The sequence below is a fragment of the Elgaria multicarinata genome, chromosome 4 (genome assembly GCF_023053635.1).
Source record: "Elgaria multicarinata webbii isolate HBS135686 ecotype San Diego chromosome 4, rElgMul1.1.pri, whole genome shotgun sequence".
In the NCBI taxonomy this organism is placed as follows: domain Eukaryota; kingdom Metazoa; phylum Chordata; class Lepidosauria; order Squamata; family Anguidae; genus Elgaria; species Elgaria multicarinata.
Window position 1 is genome coordinate 117,174,830 of NC_086174.1, and position 23,796 is coordinate 117,198,625.

The following is a 23,796-nucleotide window of genomic DNA, read 5'->3' on the forward strand; positions in this document are numbered from 1 at the left end:
TAACACATAGATCTTTGGGCCTAACTGCACATTGTTTTAAATATGTTCCTTGCAGGATTTTTTTTTTAAAAATGCAACTATAATTAAGTGTGCCCCCCCCCCCCCATGGGAGCTTTCTTTTTCTATTTGCAGCATGGAGTACTTTTGGTTGGGATTGCGGTGGGTCCTGATAACCCAACCTCACCCAGATAAGTATTAATTTTGAGAGCCAGTGTGGTGTACTTGCTAGAGCGTTGGACTGGAAGTCGGGAGACCTGGATTCTAGTCCCACTTAGCCATAGAGAGCCTCACTGGGTGACTTTGGGCCAGTCACAACCTACCTCACAGGGTTGTTGTTGTGAGGATAAAGTGGAGAGGAGGAGGATTATGCACAATGTCTTGTTTCCTTGAAGAGAAAAAGAGTGGGACATAAATGTAAAACATAAATATAATTTTTTTAAACAACAACTGTGATGTCTCTGCAAACATTGCAATTTAAAGTTAACATGTAGGGAGTTTCTTGGAGACTTCCCATAATTTAGTTCAGGAGCTCTGTTTCTAAAATTGCACTAGAGAAGGAGGGAAGAATTAACTTGTGCCTCCTTTTCTGGAATCACACTGACTACCAGAGCAAGCTCTGATCTGGTTGGGCACCCAGCTATGGCACTGTTTTATATCTGATAAGGGCCGATTAGGCCTGCTGTATTAAGGATGCTGCCTTAACTGCAGTGTCGATTTGTTTGTGTCATTACATCTAAGACAGATCTTTAAGACCAGGTTTAGAGTGACAATATGGACAGGAGGACAGGGCTCTTGAATCTCTTACAATTGTATAGTAAAGGGAATTTTAGCAGGTGTCATTTGTATGTGTGCAGCACCTGGTGAAATTCCCCCTTCACCACAACAGTTAAAGCTGCAAGAGCCCTGCTCTCTTGACCTGATACAAAAGAGGGCAGGGCTCCTGGAAATTTAACTGTTCTGATGAAGGAATTTCACCAGGTGCTGCATGCGTACAATTGACACCTGCTGAAATTCCCTTTTCTATACAACTGTTAAAGATACAGGAGCCCTGTCCGCCTTTCCATATGGTCACCTTAATCAGGCTGCTTGGTGGTTTGAGCCCTGTTAATATCTGTGTGAACTTGTATTACTGCATCAGTGAAAACTGTTACTTTGAGCAAGGACAGAATTACAAAGGTTTGAGGAGCTTGTCAATTGGATACATTTTATATTTCCCAAAGAAAGTTTTACAGGTTGATGTGGGGAGTTTTCCTTGCAAATTCCTGAAACATATTTTCTTTATGCATCAATGGCCAAAATTAAATCTTGTGTGTAATGAGATTCAGTGAAAGAAATTAGTTTTCAGGGTAGAATTAAATTAGTAGTGTCAGCTTGAACATTTTTTGGGGGTTACCCAAATATTTTGAAAAGCTACAGCTCCCTTAAATTATAACAAGTATGGGTGAAAAATGGAAAACAAGTCCCTTCTATGCAAATACATGTATTTGCAATTCAAAGAAAAACCTCTCAAGAGTGTATGGTTTCTTAAAAGTCTAATAATAATAATAATAATAATAATAATAATAATAATAATAATAATAATAATAATAATATGTCTATCAAGCCAAAGAGATACTAACCAAAACTTTAAAACTTTGTTAATAATTAGAACTATTCCAATAGCTTTCCTTCAAAATGTGTTAATCATTTGGGTGGGCTGAAGTAGGGGGAGAAAATTAATCTTTGAGGGTCAGAAAAAGTTTTTTAAAATGTGGAGAAGGGGGCTTATCAATAAAGGTGGGGGGCATCAATGTCTTTTTAAAAACCTACTCTTTATTACAGTGTACATTTTCCTTGCTGTCCAAGTGGTGCAGAGCAGCTGAAGTCTGCAGCCAGCTAGGCTGCCATGTTCCCCCATAATGCATTGGTTTGGATAATGCTTTGTCATGATGAAGCATCATTCTACATGCATTAGTGGGGGGGGGGGGAAGAGATGATAGCCCCCACTGGCTCCTCTGAAAATACCCACCTATTTTCATTTCCTATAGATGGGGCTGCGAAAGTGAACAGACTCTCTTCACCCAGCACTAGAATGAATTAGTAATACAATAAGGAGATGATGATGATGATGATGATGATGATGATGATGATGATGATGATATTTATTTATTTGTTACCTGCCTCTCCCTCTGGATTGAGGTGGGGTACAACACAAATAAAAACACCATAAATACATAAAACTAATTCAAATGTTTAAAACCAGTACATCATTAAAAGCAGCACACCATTAAAAAAGGCATCTTAAAATTCAACTAGGTAGGCCTGCCAGAAGAGATCAGTCTTTATGGCTTTCTTATATTCTGGAAGACTGTTAAGTTGACGAATCTCTCCAGGCAAGCCATTCCACAAACTGGGAGCAGCAGAAGAAAAGGTCCTCTGGGTAATAGTTGTCAGCCTTCTTTTTGTTGGCTGGAGTAAATTCTTCCCAGAGGACATGAGTGTGCGGGGTGGATTGTACAGGAGAAGGTGATCCCGCAGGTAGCCTGGACCCAAACCATGTAGGGCTTTAAAGATGATAACCAACACTTTATACTTCGCCCGGAAACTAATTGGCAGCCAGTGAAGAGATTTTAAGACTGGAGATAATAAATTATATGGAATAACGGGCTCAAGTTACAGAAAGCCAGATTCCAGCTGGACATCAGGAAAAACTTCCTCACTGTTAGAGCAGTATGACAATGGAACCAGTTACCTAGGGAGGTTGTGGGCTCTCCCACACTAGAGGCATTCAAGAGGCAGCTGGACAACCATCTGTCAGGTATGCTTTAGGGTGGATTCCTGCATTGAGCAGGGGGTTGGACTCGATGGCCTTGTAGGCCCCTTCCAACTCTGCTATTCTATGATTCTGTGAAATGATGCTATACAATACATTTGCAGTGTGTATATAAATCTGAGGTCTGATGCCTTCCCTTCGCAAGCGGAAAGGAGTGCACCACCTGCTGTCCGAGGTCAGGAACTCAACCTCGGACAATGAGGAAAGGAGGCGTTTCGGTGGGGAGGGAGGGGAAGAGAGAGGAGAGGCCAGAATATGAGCTATTCTGAGGCCTGTCCAGCCTCCTTCCTTCTCCCTTCAAAATGCATATCTAGCGAAGTTGCAGAGCAAGAGGACAGGAAGGCGAAGATTGCCGCTGCCGTAACTCCTGTTCTGCATGGGATGTTGGTAAGCCTCCAAACTCAAGGGCAGAAACAATAGGTTTGCACCCTAAATTTATATTCCACATTGCCTCTACAAAGCTCGAGGTGGCTAACAACAATAAAATACAAGTTAAAACAGAAAATTATAATTAATAAAATAAAAGCAAATCAATTAAAAATAATTAAGACCTACTTCGACAAACAAATCAGTTTAAAAGCAGCTGTCTGTCAGAATATAAATGTCTTTGTCTCCTGGCAGAAGATAAGAGAAAGAACTATCCTGGCCTCCCTTGCCAGGGGATTTCAAAGTCTGGGACAGCCACTGGGACAGGCCCTTTTTCGCATTCCTACCAAATGTAATCCTGATGGTGGCAGGAGAAGAGAGAGAAGGGCTTCTCTCAAAAATCTTTAGACTTGGGCAGACTCATTTGGGAGAATGTGGTCTTCCAAGGTCTCAAGTCATGTAGGGCTTTATAGATCTACATAAATAGTGCCAGAATTGAACTGGTAGCCAGGAAAGCTCTTGTAACTAGAGAGTCACATGCTGCCTATAACTGGTCCTGATTAGTAATCTGGCTGCAACATTCTAGACCAGCTGAAGTTTCCAAACACAGTTCAGAGTCAACCCATGTAGAGTAGTAGTCCAAATGGGATGTAACTAAGAGCTTCTCTACACAAACAGTTTATTGCATGCCTGTGATTGGCCACTCACAGATGTTTGTGGGTCCTTTACATGATGTCATCATCAGCCTCCAGGACCTCTCTGGCGCTTTTCCCTGGTAATCTCATGTTTTAAAAAATCAGAGCTAATGCAGTATTTAAAATTATTATGGAATGTCCCCTGTGTGTAATGCTAGTGTAGCACTATAATTTTGCCACTAGATGGTGGTGTTTCATTGAACACAATAGCATTGCCGAGAGGGGCATTTTTCAATTCAAAATTGCGTAGTTGCTGTCTAAAGGAGCCCAACTTAAACACAGAAAGACTCCAGAAGAAGAAAGCCCAGTAAGGTGTGAGTCCTGGCCACCTTAATGTAGAGACATCCTAAGACGTGTCACTGTGGCCAGATCTACTACAATATCATTACAATCACCAGTGAGGGAGAGGAGGGACAGGAGACGAAAGAGAGAGGGGTCTAATTCTTGGTGTCGGGGCAAGTAGCAGCAGTAGTCACTTCTAGAGCAGCAGCAAGTAAGGAGGCACCTCCAGTATTCCTATGTACACCAGTTGTTGGGGAAGATGGGCAGAAGGTGCTGTTGCACTCAAGTCCTGCCTGTGGTTTCCTGGTCAACAGCTGTTTGGTCACTGTGTGAACAGAATGGTAGACTAGATGGACCCTTGGTCTGATCCAGCATGGCTCTTCTTATGTTCTTACATGGTGTATGAGCAAGAGAGAAGTGTTCATGACCATATTAACATCTACATTGGGGTTGTAATGCTTCACCTTGTATTTACAGTGAGCATTATGACTAAACGAGATTCATGCTCTGAACCAATGCAATATGGACTTTGTCAACATGATTCCTAATTTTGGCAAGCATGTGTAATCTAGCTCTGGGAGACTAATCACCAGACCTTGTCCCTGTCCACAAGAGCCACGCGGTTTAGTATATAGGATAATTGGGACCACCATATCCTTTGGATTTGCTATTGTAATACAAACATATACATAATTTCGCTATCCATAAAGAAGCCAGTTCATTAAGGCAATCCTGTACCCACTTACCTGGGAATTTATCCCATAGAACTCAATGGGACGTAATTCTGAGCAGATGTGTGTAGGATTGCACAGTAAAAGTTCTTACGGACAGGCTGTTATCATCCATCACTGTCAATCAAAGCTTATATGATCAGAACACGTTCACTTTGATATTCAAACTGCTGGAGGTTTGAGGTGAGTTTCATAAAGAGATACTATGAGTAGGTTGCTTTTGAAAAATGATGTGAGTATGAACGCTGCAATTTCATTACCAAAACATCACAGCACAAATAAGTTTTGTACCATCCATCCAAGGCCCTTGCTTTCTACACACGATTACAGTGTGTGCCTTCCCCAAATCTATGTTTTGTAAATTATTTTAATCCAAACAAGGCGAATATGGTTAAAATGATTAACCAATACTTCAATTATTGGCGGAGTTATGCTGGCCGAGATCCAAAAAGCTTGGCTGCGCTCAGTGGAGCTTCTAACATTTTTCCTTTGAATAGCAGACCCACCAACTATAATCACAAACTGCTTCTGAAACACCCTCAGGTTCGAAGAAGGTTTGCTATGCGGCATGTGAGAGGGGCTGCTGTTTGGGAAACTCACGCCCAAACCTCCTTTGGGTGCCTGGAACTCATTGCATGGTTCTTTGGAACCTGGCCATAATAAATAGAGGAAGGCTTCAGTTATGAAGCCACTAATTTTGGAGTAGTTTTGAGATCAATGGGGCAATTCTGAATTAAGTGCTTTGATGATCGTGACATGTTTTCTGCTGCAAAATTAATGTATCAACTCATGTAATCCTAAATTCACTTACTTGGAAGTAAATTCAACAGCAATCATTGGGATTTACTTCCAAGTAAGTCTTTTCAAGTATGAATGAGTACTTTTTCATTTTGATTTTTTTTCAACAGAAGCACTAGGTCATAATTTTACGGTGAAGAGTAAAAAAAAAGTATCTGTTCCTAACAGCTTACCTTGGCAGTTCAAAAGATCGAGTAAACAGAAGATAGAGAGCCACATAAACTGCTTCTATGTTTAAATGGTGTTTGGGCTTAGACTAATTTTTAAGAGTATCTCTGTATATCTGGAGGACTTTAAGTAAACCTTAACTTGTGGGATCTTAATAGTAATCCCATTGCTGAAGTCTGAATGAAACCAAGAGGAAACTTAATAATATTAAACATTATTTTAAAGGGAGTTCACATTGGCTCGAACGCTCTTTTTCTTTTCACTTCTCACACAATATACACCTTTGTAAATTCAGAGGACTTCTTTATAGTCTCTAATACACACATCTAAAAAGCATCTCATAGCTTTTCTAAAATGTCTGCCAGTAATTTTCTAGCTGGTTGTATTGATAATTTTATGGACAAAATTAAATGACTCAGAGTGCAATCCTGTGGTTTCTGAGAGGGGCTCCCCAAGGGGCCATGGGATAATAGGCATATCTACACCATGCCTATATCTCGGGGTAGTCCTTGGATCATCTCTGTGCACAGGGGATTCCGGGGGCAACCTGGGACAAGCAAGGACTTACCCCGGGATATCAGGAACTATGGAAAACCTGACTTTTCTGCAATTCCAGCACCATCCTGCAGAGCATGTGCTGTGTGGCCCCTTCTCCCGAGTTGTCACGTCCTCCAACGAGTAGCGGAACACTTGAAATGGGCGTAGAGCTGCATGGCAGCAGTCCATGCATGTCGGGGGAGGAACACGGACGTTTATTTATTTATTTATTTATTACATTTTTATACCGCCCAATAGCTGAAGCTCTCTGTTTTTGTTTACCTTTTGCAGTGGAGCGCAAGTGTGCTCCTCTTGTTCTTGCAATTTTTTTAAAAAATGGTGGGTGCGACATCTTTCGGGATGTTGTGCAGCCATCAACACATCCAGGGAGGATCACGGAAGCCTGTAAGTCCATGATCCTCCCCCTACACCCTTGTGGTGTAGACATGCCCAATGTGGACCTCTGATGTGGAAGACCGGACTTTCTTTGACCAGTGGCAGAAATCTCTACCATCATGGTAGCTCTGCCATTGCTGCTGCTGCTGCACCAGGGATGAGGGTGGAAACGGGCATTCAAGGTATATGTAGAACAAGGTAGGGTTTGGATCCACTGGATCTAAAGTCTCCTCACTCCCCAGACAAACACCCAGAATGATGGAACAGCTACATAGTTACTTTCCCTCCCATTGGAAGTGTTAGAACAACAACAACAACAACAACAACAACAACAACAACACACACACACACACACACACACACACACACACACACACAAAGATAACCAGTCCTTCTAGAAAATGAGTTTAAGCTAAACCTGACATGTTAAAGACTTTCACATTCAGAAATAAATTGCACCACATCATTTTACAGCTATTGAAACAAATGCAAAAAACCGGCTTAGATACATTTTTAACTATAAAATGAAATTAGAAATTGCAACAAATATCTATTAATTATCTATCATCTATCAATATCTATCTATCTATTTAATTTTTGTGAACCGCCCAGAGTGCTTCGGCTATTGGGTGGTATAAAAATGTAATAAATAAATAAATAAATAAATATCTCTCCATCCTTTTCAGACTCCTCCCACCCTGAAGAAGTAGCAATTATTTTAAAAAATTCAGAATATGTGACCACTTATTCTGCTCCTGAACTGCTTAGCTTTCTTGGGTTCTTCTTTTTTCTGCCTTTGCTGGGTTCTCTGTCACTGGAAACATCTTAAACCAATTTAAAGTGCTACACCTGAATAAACATGTTGTAAAAGTGTTTATGTATTGAAGTGGGTCAGTTCAAGGTACGGTATTTGGCTGCGACTTCTAATTTCTCTTTTTTTAACTGCAAAAAGGCTGCCAGGAGAAGGAAGTCTGAGCTGAATTAATACATTTGTTACAGTGGAAGTAGAATGGAAACTACTTTAACCACAAATCAAACTGCCTCTTTCATTTACGCCAATGATAGAAGTTTTTCTAAGAAATATAGACCCTGGCAGAGAGCCACTGTAAGTTTGCCTTTAAAAGGGAAGCCTATATGCTTATTTGTTTAAGGCTTACTCCTATGATTATTAGTAAGTTCTTTCTCTAGCGGGATTGAGTTTAATAGCATGATACATTTGCAAGGAAGATGCTTTTTTTTGTCCTCGAATTTTAACCATTTCCCCTCTTCTGGTTGGCTACAGAACAATATGTCTGGGGAGCTGTGCTGCTACTTGCCCAGATTAGCACAATTCAAAATTTCTTTACCAACACTTTGCTGTTTCAAGGAGCTCGGAGCCCTTCCCCTTGTACAGCTGCATAGCTTCACATGACACTGTCTTGGTTTCTGGCGGAACGAAGGGTTCTGCATAAGACACGGAGACACAAAAGTGTTTGAGCTGCCAAAATAAATTCTGTAAAGAGCTGGGGGGCTTATTTGTTAGAAATACATATGGATGCAACTTCAGCAACTCTTACTTTTTAAACACACACACACAAAATAACAACTTTTTCTTTCAACCCCTTCTGCTGCTACTCCCCCATTCCCCCACCCCCAAACCAACACTGCCCTCGAGGGTCAGAGTCTATAATCTTGTGAAGTTACTACTCAGTTCTGACTGAACAAATATTATAAAGAAATATGCACGTCCCTCAGGAGTAAAACCAGAGTCAATCATGTACATATTTCAACTTCTATTATATATTATTCCTTGAAAGACTAAAGCTTTGGCTGTACCTATTCTTAAGGTTTCTGGTAAAATTTGAGTAATGCTTTGAAATTATTTATGACTTGAATATATACATTGCCTCCATTTATCATTCCTATTGTTTTTTGTTGGGATTCACAATTTACCATCCTTGTTTTTTGATGTGTGTGTGTTTTTTATAAAAAGAGGGTTGTGGCTTTTTAAATTGTTAATTTCTTTGCTATCACAATGTAGAATTCTAGTGGATGTATATTTTCTTCCAGTGCTATACCATTTTCCAATGCCCGTCACGTTATATTTCCCAAAATTAAACTCTCTAATATTGCAATTTCATCCATGGGCTTAATTGGTTTTGTGTTGTGGTAAATACTCTTATGTGTGTTTATTTTGCAGGTCGCAGTATCAATGTGAAATCAGCTGGCCTTATAGGAAGGCATGGTCCTCAGTCCAAACAACCATTCATGGTTGCATTCTTCAAAGCCAGTGAAGTTCTTTTTCGATCTGTTCGAGCTGCCAATAACAAAAAGAAAAATCAGAATCGCAACAAATCCACCAGTCCTCAAGATTCATCAAGAATGCCAAGTGTTGGTGGTAAGACAAAGAGTTAATAGCCTCTAAATAAATATTGGGTGTAGGCTGGCCATGTGTCCTACTCTACAGAGGTTAGTCCTCTATGTGAAGAGCTGTCTATTTGAAGGCTTCTCTGCTTGAAAGGCTGTCCAATTCAAAGAACATGAAAACCACACACAGTGGTTCGTATGTGGCTGTACTGCTGTTTCATGCAGTAGCCTGTTTTTCTATTGTTCAATTTGTTTCTATTTTGATACCGTAAATGCAACATTTAAGCTGCCTGTCAAATATGTCCTTTAGTAGAAGCAAATCCTTTGCAGTCACAGTAAACCTGAAGGCAACTTCTTTCTATTTAGCTGATGACTACATGTCTTTTGTTTTTGTTTCTACTGATTGATTTCAGAAGGAAACTATACCCATTTCCCAGAGTCTACTCATTCTTTTTATTTCTGTTCCTGTTGCACACGCTCCCACCACCCCAAATCTAATCAACAAGAACAATGGAGAAGCTTCTTGGTCTCTCTTAAATATGTACAGCTATTCCATAAAACATTATTTAAACAGGAAGCCAGTTATTGACATGAGCAACAAAGGCCTGGTTCTCACTGAGGTGGTAACCTTTCTCTGGGCTATACCACTGTTCACTCCACAGGTTGGGGCTCTTATCATTAAATGTTCCTCCTTACAAAAAGAAAAAGTTCCTCTATAAAGAAAACTAGAATAACATGGAGAAGGGTTCAAGCGCAACCTTCTTCTTGACATGCTAGTTTTGCTTGTAGCAAATGGGAATATTACTTGTCATGGGAAAGCTTTCCGATAAGGCAGGATTAAGCTGTGTAAACATATTCAACTGAATGCACTTATTAGCCCTTTGGCTTTCATGCTCAACACGCGTATGTCTCTGAGTTAGCCAGGCACGTGGGATACTTGGGAGCAGGCTGAGTGGGCTTGCACATGTCCCACCCTAGACTAGCCTTACATGTGATGCAAGCAAACACCTTCATTCTGGATGTGGGTGTCCGGTTGGGGACAAGGTCATGATACTGCTAGGAAATTAAAAGTCATCCTTCAACAAATTCATGATCTCAGTAGGTGAAGAGAGGAGGACATTTTTTTTTTCCTGTCAGTATGCTACAGGCATCACATGATGCTGGCTGCTACTCGTAGGACATACGTCACAATCTGTTTACTCCAGAGCAGTCTTGACTGAGTGGGTCAGGGCGCTGTAATAATACTGCATAGACGTTAGCGTAGAAAAAGATGTCAGATTAAATTATCCTGCACACGGAAAGTGTTATGAAGTTGACTGATGATGGTTAGGGGTTGCATTAACGCTTCTCATTTGTTTTGCGTTTTTCTAAGGCCCAATGTTCGCATAACCACTTTCATTTTTGTGTACAATTCTGGCTCCGCACAATTTGCAAGTCGTTAACAGTAGAATTTTAAGATGTCTGGCTGTTATTTTAATAATGTATTAGTTTTATATGTTTTAATAAGTTTTATGTATTTTATAATATTTTTGTATTTTATGTTGTTCCCCGCCTTGATCCAGAGGGAGAGGCGGGTAAAAAATAAATATGATGTTGTTGTTGTTGTTGTTGTTGTTATTATTATTATTATTATTATTTCCTGAGAATCACTGCAAGTGGGAATGTGGGTGACTTGAGCAGCACACTGAATGTGGCAGTTTGCAGCGTTTACCACTTAGGCCGAAGACAGATGACCAATAAAATGAGAGCTCAGAGAAAGCTCCCAAACCTGCCTGTACACCTGAACTGTCAGACATACTCGCAAAATGAATGCTGGCTGAACCTTTTCAATCTTGCTGCCCCCCTCTGCTGCTCTGTGACTTGCTACCTGAGCCTCCCTTTCTGCACATGAGGGTTTCCTCCTTCGCTTGGGCTCATGCTTTCAGGTTCCTTTCAGTTGGAGAAAGAGTCAGTAGCAGGCAAGACCTTGGGATGCATCCGAAGAATGCACTCTGAGCTCTTATTTTATCATACATCTGTCTTCAGCCAGAGCGACCACAAGAACACCTTGTAGGTGGAAGTAATGGTTCAACGTTATCCCATGCTGATATTACGGTGGCAAAAGTGGCTGTGCAAATCAAACCCATGTCTTCAAAGAGGGGCTGCGATGTGCACAAATCCCATAAAAGCCAAGGGAATTTTAAATCACTGAGGTCAATGAAATTTAACTAGCCTAAAACTGGAAGCAGACATTACAAGAAGCACAGAGCTATTGTTGTTTTGTGTTCTAGTTCTCGTCCCTGAAATTCCTTGTACAATACAGTGGGAGAGTTTTCTCCACCTCCTTCTACCATGTTGTGTTGTCAACAGGATTTTAGCCATGCTGTGTAAATGAACAAAAGTGGCGCTTTCACTGGAATATTGAGCCAGGTATTAATTTACAAAATAAACCTGTATTTAAATGGTATAAATTTCATCCTGAAAACATACTTCAGATGGGATGAAAAAACCCAAGAACCAGCCCATGCTTAGCAGAATAATATTATACATATTTACTCAGAAGTAAGCCTGATTGGGCACAATGGGTATGTGCGTGTAGGATTGAACCCTAGCTGTAATTAATTAATTAACTATATGATCTTTTGTGGTATTATATACATACTCCTATGCCTTTACTTCTAATTCCCCCTCTCCCTGCCCATCTCAAATATTCTTTGCCTGCCTGTGGATATTTTTAGGAGTTTCAAATCTGATTTCCTTGTCTTCCCCTCAAAGCCTTTTTTTCCTGTTCCATAAAGACTTTTTTTTAAAAAAAACCTAACTCTAGTTCCTCCGTTATTTGGGTACAAAGTTTATTCAGCCACAATATCCCATGGTTTTGATTCCAGCAGAATAAGCATATGGACCTTAAAGCCCCAGTAAGTGAAACTGAATCTTTGGCACCAGATTCTGTATAGTAAATGTCACCCTAGCCATTTCCATGGAATGCAGTATTACATCCCACATTTGTCTCGTCTGAGATGCAGAAATGTAAGGAAGGAATATGGATTTAGTTTAGTATTTTTGCATTCTAAATAAGCGTGTGGTCAAATGGTTTCCTCCCCCCTCCCTTGAGATTGGATATTGAATGCCTAGTTCCGCTTAAAGTATGCTGAAACCTCTCTCTCTCTGTGTGTGTGTGAGCACTCAATTGTTTTCAAATTGTTTTGGGGTGGGTTTTTTTTTTTTTTTTGCATTTTCATGACTGGAGAAAGTTGAAGTGATACTTTGACATGTTTCTACAGTTTTATTTCCCCACCCCAAAATCACAAAGGGGTCATAGGGAGACATGCGCTTCCAAAGAGCTTCTGAATAAGCAGAGGATGCATTTCTTCTCTGCTGTGAGCCATTTTTTTGGGGGGGGGGTTCTCCAAAAAGTGGCCAGCAGATCCAGCACAATTTTTCTCCCTTCCCCTCCTTTATGCAAAGTTAGTAGCAGGGTGGGGTGGGGGGAATGCCCTGAAAATCTATTAAGCAGCTTTAGAGGAAGGGAAACTGGAAAAAGTAGGCACAGCCACTTAATATAAAGCTAGAAAGAATGAAATAAAAACAGAATCCATAACTAAGTATATATACTTAATTGTTGAACAAAAATTGGCACAAAATATGATTTGGCATAAAATATGCATTTACGTTCCTTGAGAATTGAGCCCATAATGCCAAGGAAAAGGAGGTGCTCTGCTTGACCTGATTATAAAAGCAAACTGGAGGTTGAGAATCTTCTGACTTCACACTTCCTGGAAGATTGAAATGCTGAAAACCTAAGTCATTTCATAGCTCCCTGGCTTTTGCACTATTTTTTCCCATTCAGAAAAGTTGGGATGCCTCTCCTAAGGCTTCATGACTGGCAGTAAGAGCTTTGAGCTAAAATATGCTGCTGTGTTTTCAGTATTCCTGGTGATTTTGGTCTCAAAGGTGTGGGGAAAGCCTGGCGGTGGCTGTGGATCTGCGCTACATCGGTTACATTTACCCCGACTTTTTCAGATAGAGTGATGTTAACACGGCGCTTCCGCTATGTAACATTGCTCCAGGACCAATCCGAGATCAACCCGGGGGCAGAGCCTGGTGGAAGGCGACCAGCGATTGGTCGCCTTAAACCAGGAAGAGGGGGAGGGCGACTCCAGGACCCGGATGGCCACCCAGAATCGCCATGCTCCCCCAGGATTACCTGCTGGCACCCAAGGAGAGGGAAAGCACCAGGTTGAGGAGGGAGGCGGCACTAACCCAGTGCCGTGGAGACAGCCCTTCAGTCCTTTTCACTTTTGGCCCCACCCACCACTGGAATATGTTCCCCCTCCCCAAGAGCTTCTCCAAAATTGAATTTTTCCCTTGGCCTGAAAGTGGTTCAACATCACATTTTGCTGAGTGCTCAAAGGGTACTTGCAATGGATGGCTTGTAGTGCTAATGGGCAAAAGACATCGTGCATCCATTCCATCTTTTCTTACTAATGGATTTTACGTGGGAGGAGAAAAGCTTCAGACCCTGATGGTTTCAGTTTTGTAATGATTGAATAACTTTGGGTTCAGCCACCCTGCCTCATTGACTGAATTTTAAGGTGTGTGTATGTGGTTTATTTATGTGTTTATTTATTGCATTTTTATACTGCCCAATAGCCGAAGTTCTCTGGGTGGTTTAGATGACGTTATCCTCTACTCATAACCCTTTCATGATTTCCCACTTCCACCACTGAAGAAAAGATGGAAGAAGCAGTGGGAAACCATGAAAGGGTTATGGTTTATATCATGGTATCAGGATGATATCATGTTTTATTTATTTATTTATTGCATTTATATACCACCTTTTTTCCTCCAAGGAACCCAAGGCGGTGTACATAATCTTCCTCCTCTCCATTTTATCTTCACAACAAAAAACCTGTGAGGTAGGTTGGGCTGAGAGTCTGTGATTGGCCCAAAGTCACCCAGTGGGTTTCCATGGCCAAACAGGGACTCGAATCCGGATCTCCCTACTCACAGTCAAACAGTTTAGCCTCTACACCACACCCCTTAAAATTCAGTGAATGAATTTCACCGAAAGTTATTTAATCATTACAAAACCAGAATCATTAGGGCAGCAAAAATAAATAAATAAATAAATAAATAAATAAATAAATAAATAAATAAAGTACATGGTGTTGAAGAAGAGCTCACAGTGCTCTTGGCTTCCACTTTCTATTTTATTAAAGCACTGTAAGCTCTTGCTTGCATCATTTTATTGGTTCATTATGCTTCTTGATGGACACTATAAAAATGTTGGAAAATGTGGGGTTTTTTCTAAAAGTCATAAGATGCTTCCAGAGGATGCCTTCATCATCCTGTGTCATTCCCAGAATTTGGGAGGTGGAGTGGTCCGGACTGCATCATCTTCCATGTTTTCCCACCACTTCTATGTTTGTTTGTTTTCTTATCACAAAAACTCCCATTAAGGAAAAAAAAAAGATGGAATAGCTGCACAATGCCTTTTAATGCATAGCGCTAGAAGCTGACCATCTGGAAGCACCCATAATCATCAGGGTACTTTTTGCAAGTTAAACACATACCTAAGTTATTATTATTTATTTATTTATTTATTTATTTATATAGCACCATCAATGTACATGGTGCTGTACAGAGTAAAACAGTAAATAGCAAGACTCTGCCGCATAGGCTTACATTCTAATAAAATCATAATGAAACAATAAGGAGGGGAAGAGAATGCAAACAGGCACAGGGTAGGGTAAGCAGGCACAGGGTAGGGTAAAACTAACAGTATAAAGTCTGCACAACATCAAGTTAGTTGATGAGAATCCATCAGGCAGGTGACGATACTAGTTTTTATTATTTGTTTTATTGTCCCCCATGGCCTTTATTGGCCTTTCCCCTCCCTGTTTGTTTGTTACTGTGATTTTAGAATATAAGCCATATGGCAGGGTGTTTTGTATTTTGTTTTATTTTGTTCTGTACAGCATGATGAAAATTGATGCCACTATATGAATTATTATTATTATTATTAATAATAATAATAATAATAATATGGATGTTTGCTTGTTTGGGAAGGGAAGATCATTAGTGAATGACTGTTTTTAAATAGTCTTGAAAATGGCACCATTATTGCTAAGATTGAAATAACTGGCATACCTTATTGGCATATTTATTTTGGTTACATTTTGACTTCTTCTAATGTGACATTTGCTATTGAGCCTCTTTCTGCCCCAGGTTTTGATGGATATTGAGGCTGCAATTCTATATATCCACTCGTCTGGAAGTAAGCTCCATTCACTTTAATGGGACTTACTTCTTAGTAGACATGTATAGAATCACACTGTTAATATAATTATATTAATATTAGTATACTAATATTACCAGAACTGCCACTCTGGCAGCTAGCATGACAAGCTATTGCCCTGAATACTTTGTATATCAATGGTAGATTTCCCGAAGCTTTCCTCATATCAAAATGTTTGTAATATATAAGGGCAGAAATAGTGGATACTTAGAACTGTAGAAGTATTTATACAATGGACTTCTTTTCTTTCTACAGATTATAACACAAGTGAACAGAAACAGGCCTGCAAAAAACACGAACTCTATGTGAGCTTCCGAGACCTGGGGTGGCAGGTACTGGCATTGTTCAATTCTATTTTAGGCAGAAACTGTAATTTTTAAAATAATAATAAGTAATAATAATTATAATAATCAGTGCTTAGAATTTGCACTGAGGGGCAAAGGAGAGGGCTTAAAAGTGAATCTTTGCAACAAATCTTTCAGTAGATCTAAAACTTAATACACTGTACTTTGTGACGGTTATACTACTTCACTCCAGGCAAATAACAGAAGAGTTTCCAGGTAATCAAAATATCCCAGATTATCAAATATTGTGCCATAGGAAATTGACATGACAAGGAATGATTTGCAAAAACAGAGCGGTAAAGCAGCAGTTTCTGCAGCCGAAACTCTCCCCATGGCCTGAGTTCGATCCCAGCGGAAGCTGGTTTCAGGCAGCTGGCTCGGGTCAACTCAGCCTTCCATCCTCCCGAGGTCGGTAAAATGAGTACCCAGTTAGCTGGGGGAAAGGTAATCATGGCCGGGGAAGGCAACGGCAAACCACCCCGCTATAAGGCCTGCCAAGAAAACGTCCGCGAAAGCTGGCGTCCCTCCAAGAGTCAGGAATGACTCAGTGCGTGCACGAGAGGTTCCTTTCCTTTTTCCAAGAAATGCAGAGTGTTGGTTTGTCAGCAGTGTTCCTTGTTAATTTCTAATAGTTTTGTTTTATTTATTCATTTTTAAAATCTGTTTCCCACCCTTCAATGTTTCTGTTGACAAGGTGGCTCACAGATAATATTAAAACAATAAAATCTGATGGATCAAGCAACAACAACAAACCCCCAGTAAATCCAATAAAAGCAATACTGTAGGAAGATAAAACTCAGTCCGGGCAGGTTTTTTAAAAAACCAAAACCACCTTTCTCAATAATGAAAAATTCTTTCCTGGGTGCTGAAAACATAATGAGGTAGGCACCAGAATTCCAAAGATGGAACATCACAAAAGGTTTTCTCTACTCTCAGAAGGCCAGGGCTACCTGTGAGAAGGGCTGTAAAGATAAATTCAGTGTAATGACAAGTTTGAGTAGGAGAAGGTCATCCTTAAGCCAGGTCCAAGGTATATTGGGGCATGTCTACACCAGCCCAATATCACGGGGCTGTCCTTGGATTGTCCCTGTGCATCCACATGATGCACAAGGGATCCCGGGGGCAACTAAGGACAAGCAAGTACTTTCCCGGGATATGGGGAACCGTGGAAAAGTCTTCCGCGGTCCTGGGACTATCCTGCAGAGTGCGGGCCATATGGCCACTGCTCCTGGGTCATCCCATCCTCCCCATGAGTAGCGGGGCACTTGAAATGGGCACAGAGCTAAATGGCTGCAATCCGTGCCCATCTTAGGTGGGGGGGTGGGGAGCGGGCTCGGGTAGACAGGCAGCAGTTGTACTTGAGTATGAATTGATATGCCTTAGCTACTTTACCTGTATTAATTACTCCTGTATTAATCAATTATGAGAAGTCTTTTGCTGACTAATAATTAGTCAACTTCAGTTTCCCATATTTTTGCAACCCTTACTCATCCTGTGAGTATATTTTATATCTCCTTTCTTTTTTAAAAAAATCAAAGCAATCATATTTTCTGTTATTACTTTTCTTTCCAATCCTGATCCATATATTAATCTGCCGCTTTTAACACATTTTAGTGCAACATTGCCATAGAAGGTGACCAAAATAAATAAATAAATAAAATCAAAGTAAGGGTGGGGAAAAAATCTTTCTGAAGTTAGACTTTCACACACTTATCTGCTGATTTCCATCCAGGATCGGGAAGAGTCAAGGCCTTCATTTGGATGAAATTCAATTTCCATTTGGGCTTGTTGGTGCCTCAACTTTCAAATTTTCCCCACAAACTAGGGATAATTTTAGATGGGAAGTATTGAGTTTGTATTTAAATATTCCATTTTTATTCTTATTTTTTAGGATTGGATTATAGCTCCAGAGGGTTATGCTGCATTTTATTGTGATGGAGAATGTTCATTTCCTCTTAATGCCCATATGAATGCTACAAATCACGCCATAGTGCAGACTCTGGTATGTATGAATCCCTAAATGTAATTTGTGATATCCAGGGAAGGTTAGATGGTTTTAAGTCCATCTAACCAGTGGAACATAAGTGCATCTTCCCATAAATTTCAGTTGGACCTCACTGTTACATCAGTGTAACCAAACTGGTTCCCAATATCTACGGTGGGGCCAATGGTGCCATGAATCAGATTATGAATTTATCTCCAATCACAGATGTTAGTACTAAAATAAATGTATAATTATTTAAGAAAATTTGAGACTATGTGCATTTTAGGTGCTTCCAAATGGTGACTCCTAGCCCTATCCAACCAGTGCTGTTCCACTGTAAGCTACAAGTGGGAATACCAGTCATTGACTTCTCACACTTCAAGGGCATGTTGCGGTTTGGTGTGTACGTCTACTATGTTCCATCCAAACTAATGGGTGTGACATACCCATGGGGAAGTCACCTAGTATGATGGTTGAAGAATGCACAGAAGCAAAATCAACAAACTGGAAAAATTCATACTCTATGCACATTTGTATTTTTTTAAAAAAAGAAATTGGCAACATTACTACTGACAAATACTCTTATTAATTTGTTCCATCTTAATTAAAGAATGGCTGAGAAATCATAAAACAAAAGTTGTCCTTTCCATTGCTTCCCAAAGCAAGAAGCCTATGGGAGTTCCACAGATCCCTCGAAATATTGCTGGGCATGCGTATTCCTGACACTTTCCTTTTTATTTATGAAACAGCCTCAGAAAATCCATGTGCTCAAACTTTTACTAAACTGTTAAAAAAAAGGATTTATGATAGTTCAAAAAAGATCTCTTCATGGTAAATGATCTCTTCATGGTAACAGTTATATAAAAGCTGTTTCCCGATTGCCTGTTTTGTGTTCTCTGGCAAAGCCTATAAGCTTATATCACTGCTGGGCAGATGGCTATAACAGATTTTAACAGTCTTACCAAACAAATGAAACATATTACTGCTGAAGCTTTTATCCAAGCTTTAATAATCTTTTGTCCTTTCTATTACAACTCCCTCCTCTATGGCCTCCTCACTTTCCAACTCAACCAACATGTGCAGAATATTAGTTCTTTGAACCGGCTTTCAAGTACAAAGTCCCTGTATTTTCCCCATTCTCAAATGTTTCCACTACCTTTCCCATTCATTTCAGCAAGCTGTTCAACATTGCCTCCCTTATGGTTATCCAATCCCACTTCAGAGAATGACCTCCTCCTCTAGTCTCCTCTGGGCTTCTTCCAAGAAGCAGGCACACGTGCTATGGCTTTTACCCCACTCCTGTTGAAACAAATGGAACACAGTGATGTGCTTGTGTATAGGAGACCAGCGGTGTAGTGGAGGCAGGGCTCGTAGGGTCAAAGCGCTGGGGCTTTTTGATGAGTAGGGATGATGATATCCTTGGCCACTCCCTCAGGGGTGCCTGTTCCCTCTGAGCTTAGCTGCAATCCTTACAATAGCTGGGAGGACATGGATTATTCCAGCAGCAATATTTGTATGTGTATATATGTATACATACACACATAATACACACAAATCCCCCAATATATATAATCATTGAAAAGGCCATCGAGTCCAACCCCCTGCTCATTGCAGGAATCTACATTAAAGCATACCTAGCCCACAACCTCCCTAGGCAATTGGTTCCATATATATCAACACAAGTGCTTGCATTTTTGGATTTTCTTCTGGAACATGGCTATGAAAACTGTCATGATGAATGCCTGCACTTCAAAATTCCCCACTATGTTGCAATCCTATGCATGTTTAGACAGAAAGAAGTCCTAAAACTCCCAGCATTCCCTAGGCAGCTTTTGCTTTTATCATTGCAGGTCTAATGGATATAGTTATTATGAGGCAAAATGGGATCCCCCATCTGCTTTGTCCTAAGCAGTTGTGAGGATGGATGGCATACAGGATGGATGGCACACAGAAACAATGAGTAGATTTTAATTACAAATATCAAGAATTCTTTGACCCTCTACACCCCTGATTGGTCACTACAGTCCTCAGGAGGGGCACTCTTGGTGGTGCTGCATGCTCCAGAGGTCCGTCCTGTGACTAACAAGAGCAGAGCTTTTCCTGATCCCATTTTGCCTTCACAATAACTATTATTAGATCAACCTAAAACAGAATCACTCCATTATTACATCATCCTAAAAGAGAATGACTTGCTCCAGGCTGTGCATGAAGCTTGATGGCTGGGAAAAGATTTCAACCCACCTTTCCCTTATTCAACTTCAACATATTATCAATTTCCCCAGCCTTCTGCAACGTGATGCCGTCCAGTTATGTCAGACAGTAACTCCCATCATTCCCAGGACTTGCAGTCCAATGCATCTGGATGAGGAGGTCCACCTGAGGTTGTTTAGAAGCCATGGGATTACTCTACCCATCTCTTAAAGAGCTACAGGGCAATTTGTTTCTACCTTTCTGGGCATTATTATTTGTAAAACCTTAAAAACATTTTTTCTGTTTAGATTATAAAAACACACATTATTTTAAAATGGTATGCTTATGACAATGCAAGCAAGTGTGTGTGTGTGTGTCTGTTATTGCCAGTGGAAATAATGGCATGAGCAATGTTTTAGGTTATCTACATGTATCTCTCTGTTCCAGGTCCATTTGATGTTCCCTGATCATGTCCCTAAGCCTTGCTGTGCCCCAACGAAACTGAATGCTATCTCTGTGCTCTACTTTGATGACAGTTCAAACGTTATTTTGAAAAAGTACAGAAATATGGTGGTGCGCTCGTGTGGTTGCCACTAGGATACATTTGTGAAACAGAAGGTTTTGAAGACCAGGAATTGACTACCAGTTGTGCAAAAATGACCTCTCAAAATTATCCGCTCTATTTGTGGGTAGATAAATTGTGTGTGTGTGTGTGTGTGTGTGGGGAGTGTTTTACCAAATTTTTCCCAACAGGAGGTGAAATTCTCCAACATCAACAGTACCAGGAGCACAGCGTCTTTTATCCACCCCTCCCCACCCCCAGTAAGGGTGTGTTGTGTTGTGTTGTTTTTGCTTGCTGCCACTGCAAGTGGTAACAGTGGCAGTAGCAACAACAACAATTGTGTTAGCGGTGTGGCCACTATTTTGCATATGCCACAATGCCCCAAAGCTAGAATCATTCTGGGGGATTGTGGGTTTGGGGAGGAGAAATGGCAGCTGCCACAAATAAATGCTGGAGAATATTCACACAAAATCTTGGTTACTGGCCTCCTTTTTTTCCAGGAGGATGAGAAAAATAAAAAGCTCAGAAATCAAATGTTCTCAGGAAAATGACTTCTGAGAAATTTTGGCTCAGTTCTTGAATTTACAGTACAGGCGCAAGATTGTTTCCGTTCTTTCTCTCTCTCTCTCTCTCTCTCTCTCTCTCTCTCTCCTTCTCTCTTTGGAGAAAAAGAACTCTCAACAACTTATTCCAGTTTGTGTCATTTCTCATTTCATGTAAAGTATTATGTACATAGTAGCTTTTATTTATTTAAAGGTATATAGTTTCTTTTGTATGGATGACATTTCAAATGCTTTATTATATGGGTTTATCGTAGTACGTACTAGAACATTGAAGGCAGATTTTTAGTTAATCATGCTTAGATTTATTTCATTTTTGAAAATAAAGCCTTTGTATTCTCTCTCTCACTTACTCTTTCTTTTTTTAAGCTCAGAAACTCCAGAACTCCTATGACTGTTTTATATTGTTAAAGGAAATTGAATACATTTGGCTACATTGTGCCAATGAAAACTCTGGCGGGCTATTTATTTAGAAAAGGCACTGAGAAAGGGCTAAAAAAAATGAAATGCTTAGCTAAACACAATTCTCCTTTTAGAAGTTCTACTCCATTAGATAAAGTAAGACGCTGAACCGTGTTTAAATAAATAAATGGTAGGTTAAATGTAGAGGCTGAAAGATTGCACATAATTGTTAGAGCTATTTTCTCTAGCATAATCATTGTAACCATAGGAGCCATGTTACTTCTCTTTGCATGTGGGTTGCAGAGTTTGCTGGAGGCATGAAGCTTTGGGAGTTCTGTGGAAACAGCCTTTTGCCTGTGTCCAGAACTTTCCAAATTAACAGTATGGAGTGGGATGAGGGTGGGGGAATGTAGCACAACCTTTTTACCTCAAAGAAATGCTGTTGGTCTATTATCTCTAACACTACTGCAATGTATTTGTTTGTCTTTAGAGACCCAAAAAATGACAACACATGAGCCAGCCTCCTTTCTAAGTGAGAGTTAATGAAATGGAGAGAAAACAGAGCAAGAAATGTCTGATACCTTCAAACCATTCTCATAGAACGCTATTTAAATTAATAAGAATGTCCACATACTTATTCCTTAAATCGCTTCCATTACTGTCCTATGCATGTCTACTCGGACGTTAGCCCCATTGAGTTCAATGTGATCTATTCCTATGCTCACTAGCATTGGGAGTTCATGCCATTCAAATCACAGGGCCTTACTTTTGAGTAAACGTGTTTAGGCTTGTGGAGCAGTACTAATAAGATATGTGTGTGGGATGGGGTGAGAGAACAGACTGTAGGAGAATAATGCAGTCAGCAGTATGTAATTCCAGAAAAAATTAATCTGTCTATACTTTATTTAATATGGCATACAATATTAACCAATTTACAAAAAGACAGGACAATAAAATTTCACACACGAAAGGTTCTTTGCGATTATTACAAAGGCTTGACAATGTTTGCAGTCAATTAGACTGTTTATATGTGAACATGTGTCATTATTAATGGTAATATTCTGTTTTACTTCTTCTACATGAGGATATCTCTCCAGAATAAAGAGTGATCTACGGGCGGCCTAATCACTTCTCCATTGCAGTTGTTATATTTTTTTAATCTTTTAAAATCTGTTGAAATGATTTTTTTAGAAAAAAGTCTCTTCGTATTCTTTTTGACAAGAGGTTTGCATTTCAGTTGCTTTTAACTATGGCCTTAGCTAGACCTACCTGTTAGCCCATGACGGAGGAGGGAAGATCTCATGATGTGTTTATCGCGAGATCCCTCCTCTGTTTACACATGACGACCTCAGAAGGAGAGGCGTTGTGCCCGCCATTTTTTAATTAAAGGGCCAGCAGCGCACGAACGCTCGTGCGCAAAAGGTAAGTAATTTTTAAAATTTAAATTATTTCCTCTGCTCCTCCCACCCTACCCCCAATGGGTGCAGTGCTCCTGAGGAGCGCTGCGCCCCGTGTGCGGCTCCCGGCTCCTCGCGAGTAATCGCGAGGAGCCAGGTCAACCCATGGCGCCTGGCCACACGTTCCATGGTCTCGGGCTCAGCCCAAGACGGTGGAAAATCCAGGGCTAAAGGGGAGGGCGAGATCCCGGGGCAAGGGAGGGATCATCCCTTCCTGATCCCGGGATCCCCTGTGCATCATGTGGATGCACAGGGACAATCCCAGGAATCACCCCGGGATTTCGCCCTGTCTAGCTATGGCCTATGTTTGATTTACCACAAAGCCTTTAGTTAAACTGCAGCTCATGTACTGTAATGTATAGTAATATAAGGTATCTCCTATGAATTGCTATTTTGTGGAGCATTTGAGGAATTGCGAAAGTTAAAATTAATTTGGGCAACATTTTAAAAGGCAATTGATTTGTTTGTGATTTAGATAGATTGAAGGATATGGTGTTTGGAACTGAATTTATTTTAAATAAAGTTTGAAAAGTGTATTTTGGGTACATTAAGTAATATATTTTGGAATAAAGGTGTACCATTTTGAGTGTATGAAACTAAAGTTTATATTATTCTTTTGAAACGTTCTGTTGAAATATACGTCTATATTTTAAGATCTAATAAACCTGAAATCATAGCTTGTTCTGCCATGTCTTTTCTTTCTGGGCTATATTAGATGGAAACATTGTACTCACTTTAATCTGAATATGAATAGCCCATTATTGGAAATACAGCGTTGTATCCAAAGTTTTCATTCCTTTCATGGAATAAGAGTTCCACTCAGAGAATGGCTCCTTCTGAAAGCAGAACAAAAGTTTTAGATTGATCCCATGGGGTTTGTTTGTTT

General features: G+C 40.2%; 1 protein-coding gene across 1 annotated transcript in view; it reads left to right on the top strand.

Annotated features, from left to right (window-relative positions):
- BMP5 (bone morphogenetic protein 5) overlaps nucleotides 1-22,633 on the top strand; it is a 74,531-nt gene extending 51,898 nt beyond the window's left edge. The window contains exons 4-7 of the mRNA XM_063125048.1: nucleotides 8,965-9,162; nucleotides 15,667-15,743; nucleotides 17,647-17,757; nucleotides 20,377-22,633. Coding sequence (XP_062981118.1) covers nucleotides 8,965-9,162; nucleotides 15,667-15,743; nucleotides 17,647-17,757; nucleotides 20,377-20,526 — 536 coding nt within the window. The 3' untranslated portion in view covers nucleotides 20,527-22,633. The remainder of the gene's footprint in view (nucleotides 1-8,964; nucleotides 9,163-15,666; nucleotides 15,744-17,646; nucleotides 17,758-20,376) is intronic.
- Nucleotides 22,634-23,796: the final 1,163 nt, after the last annotated feature.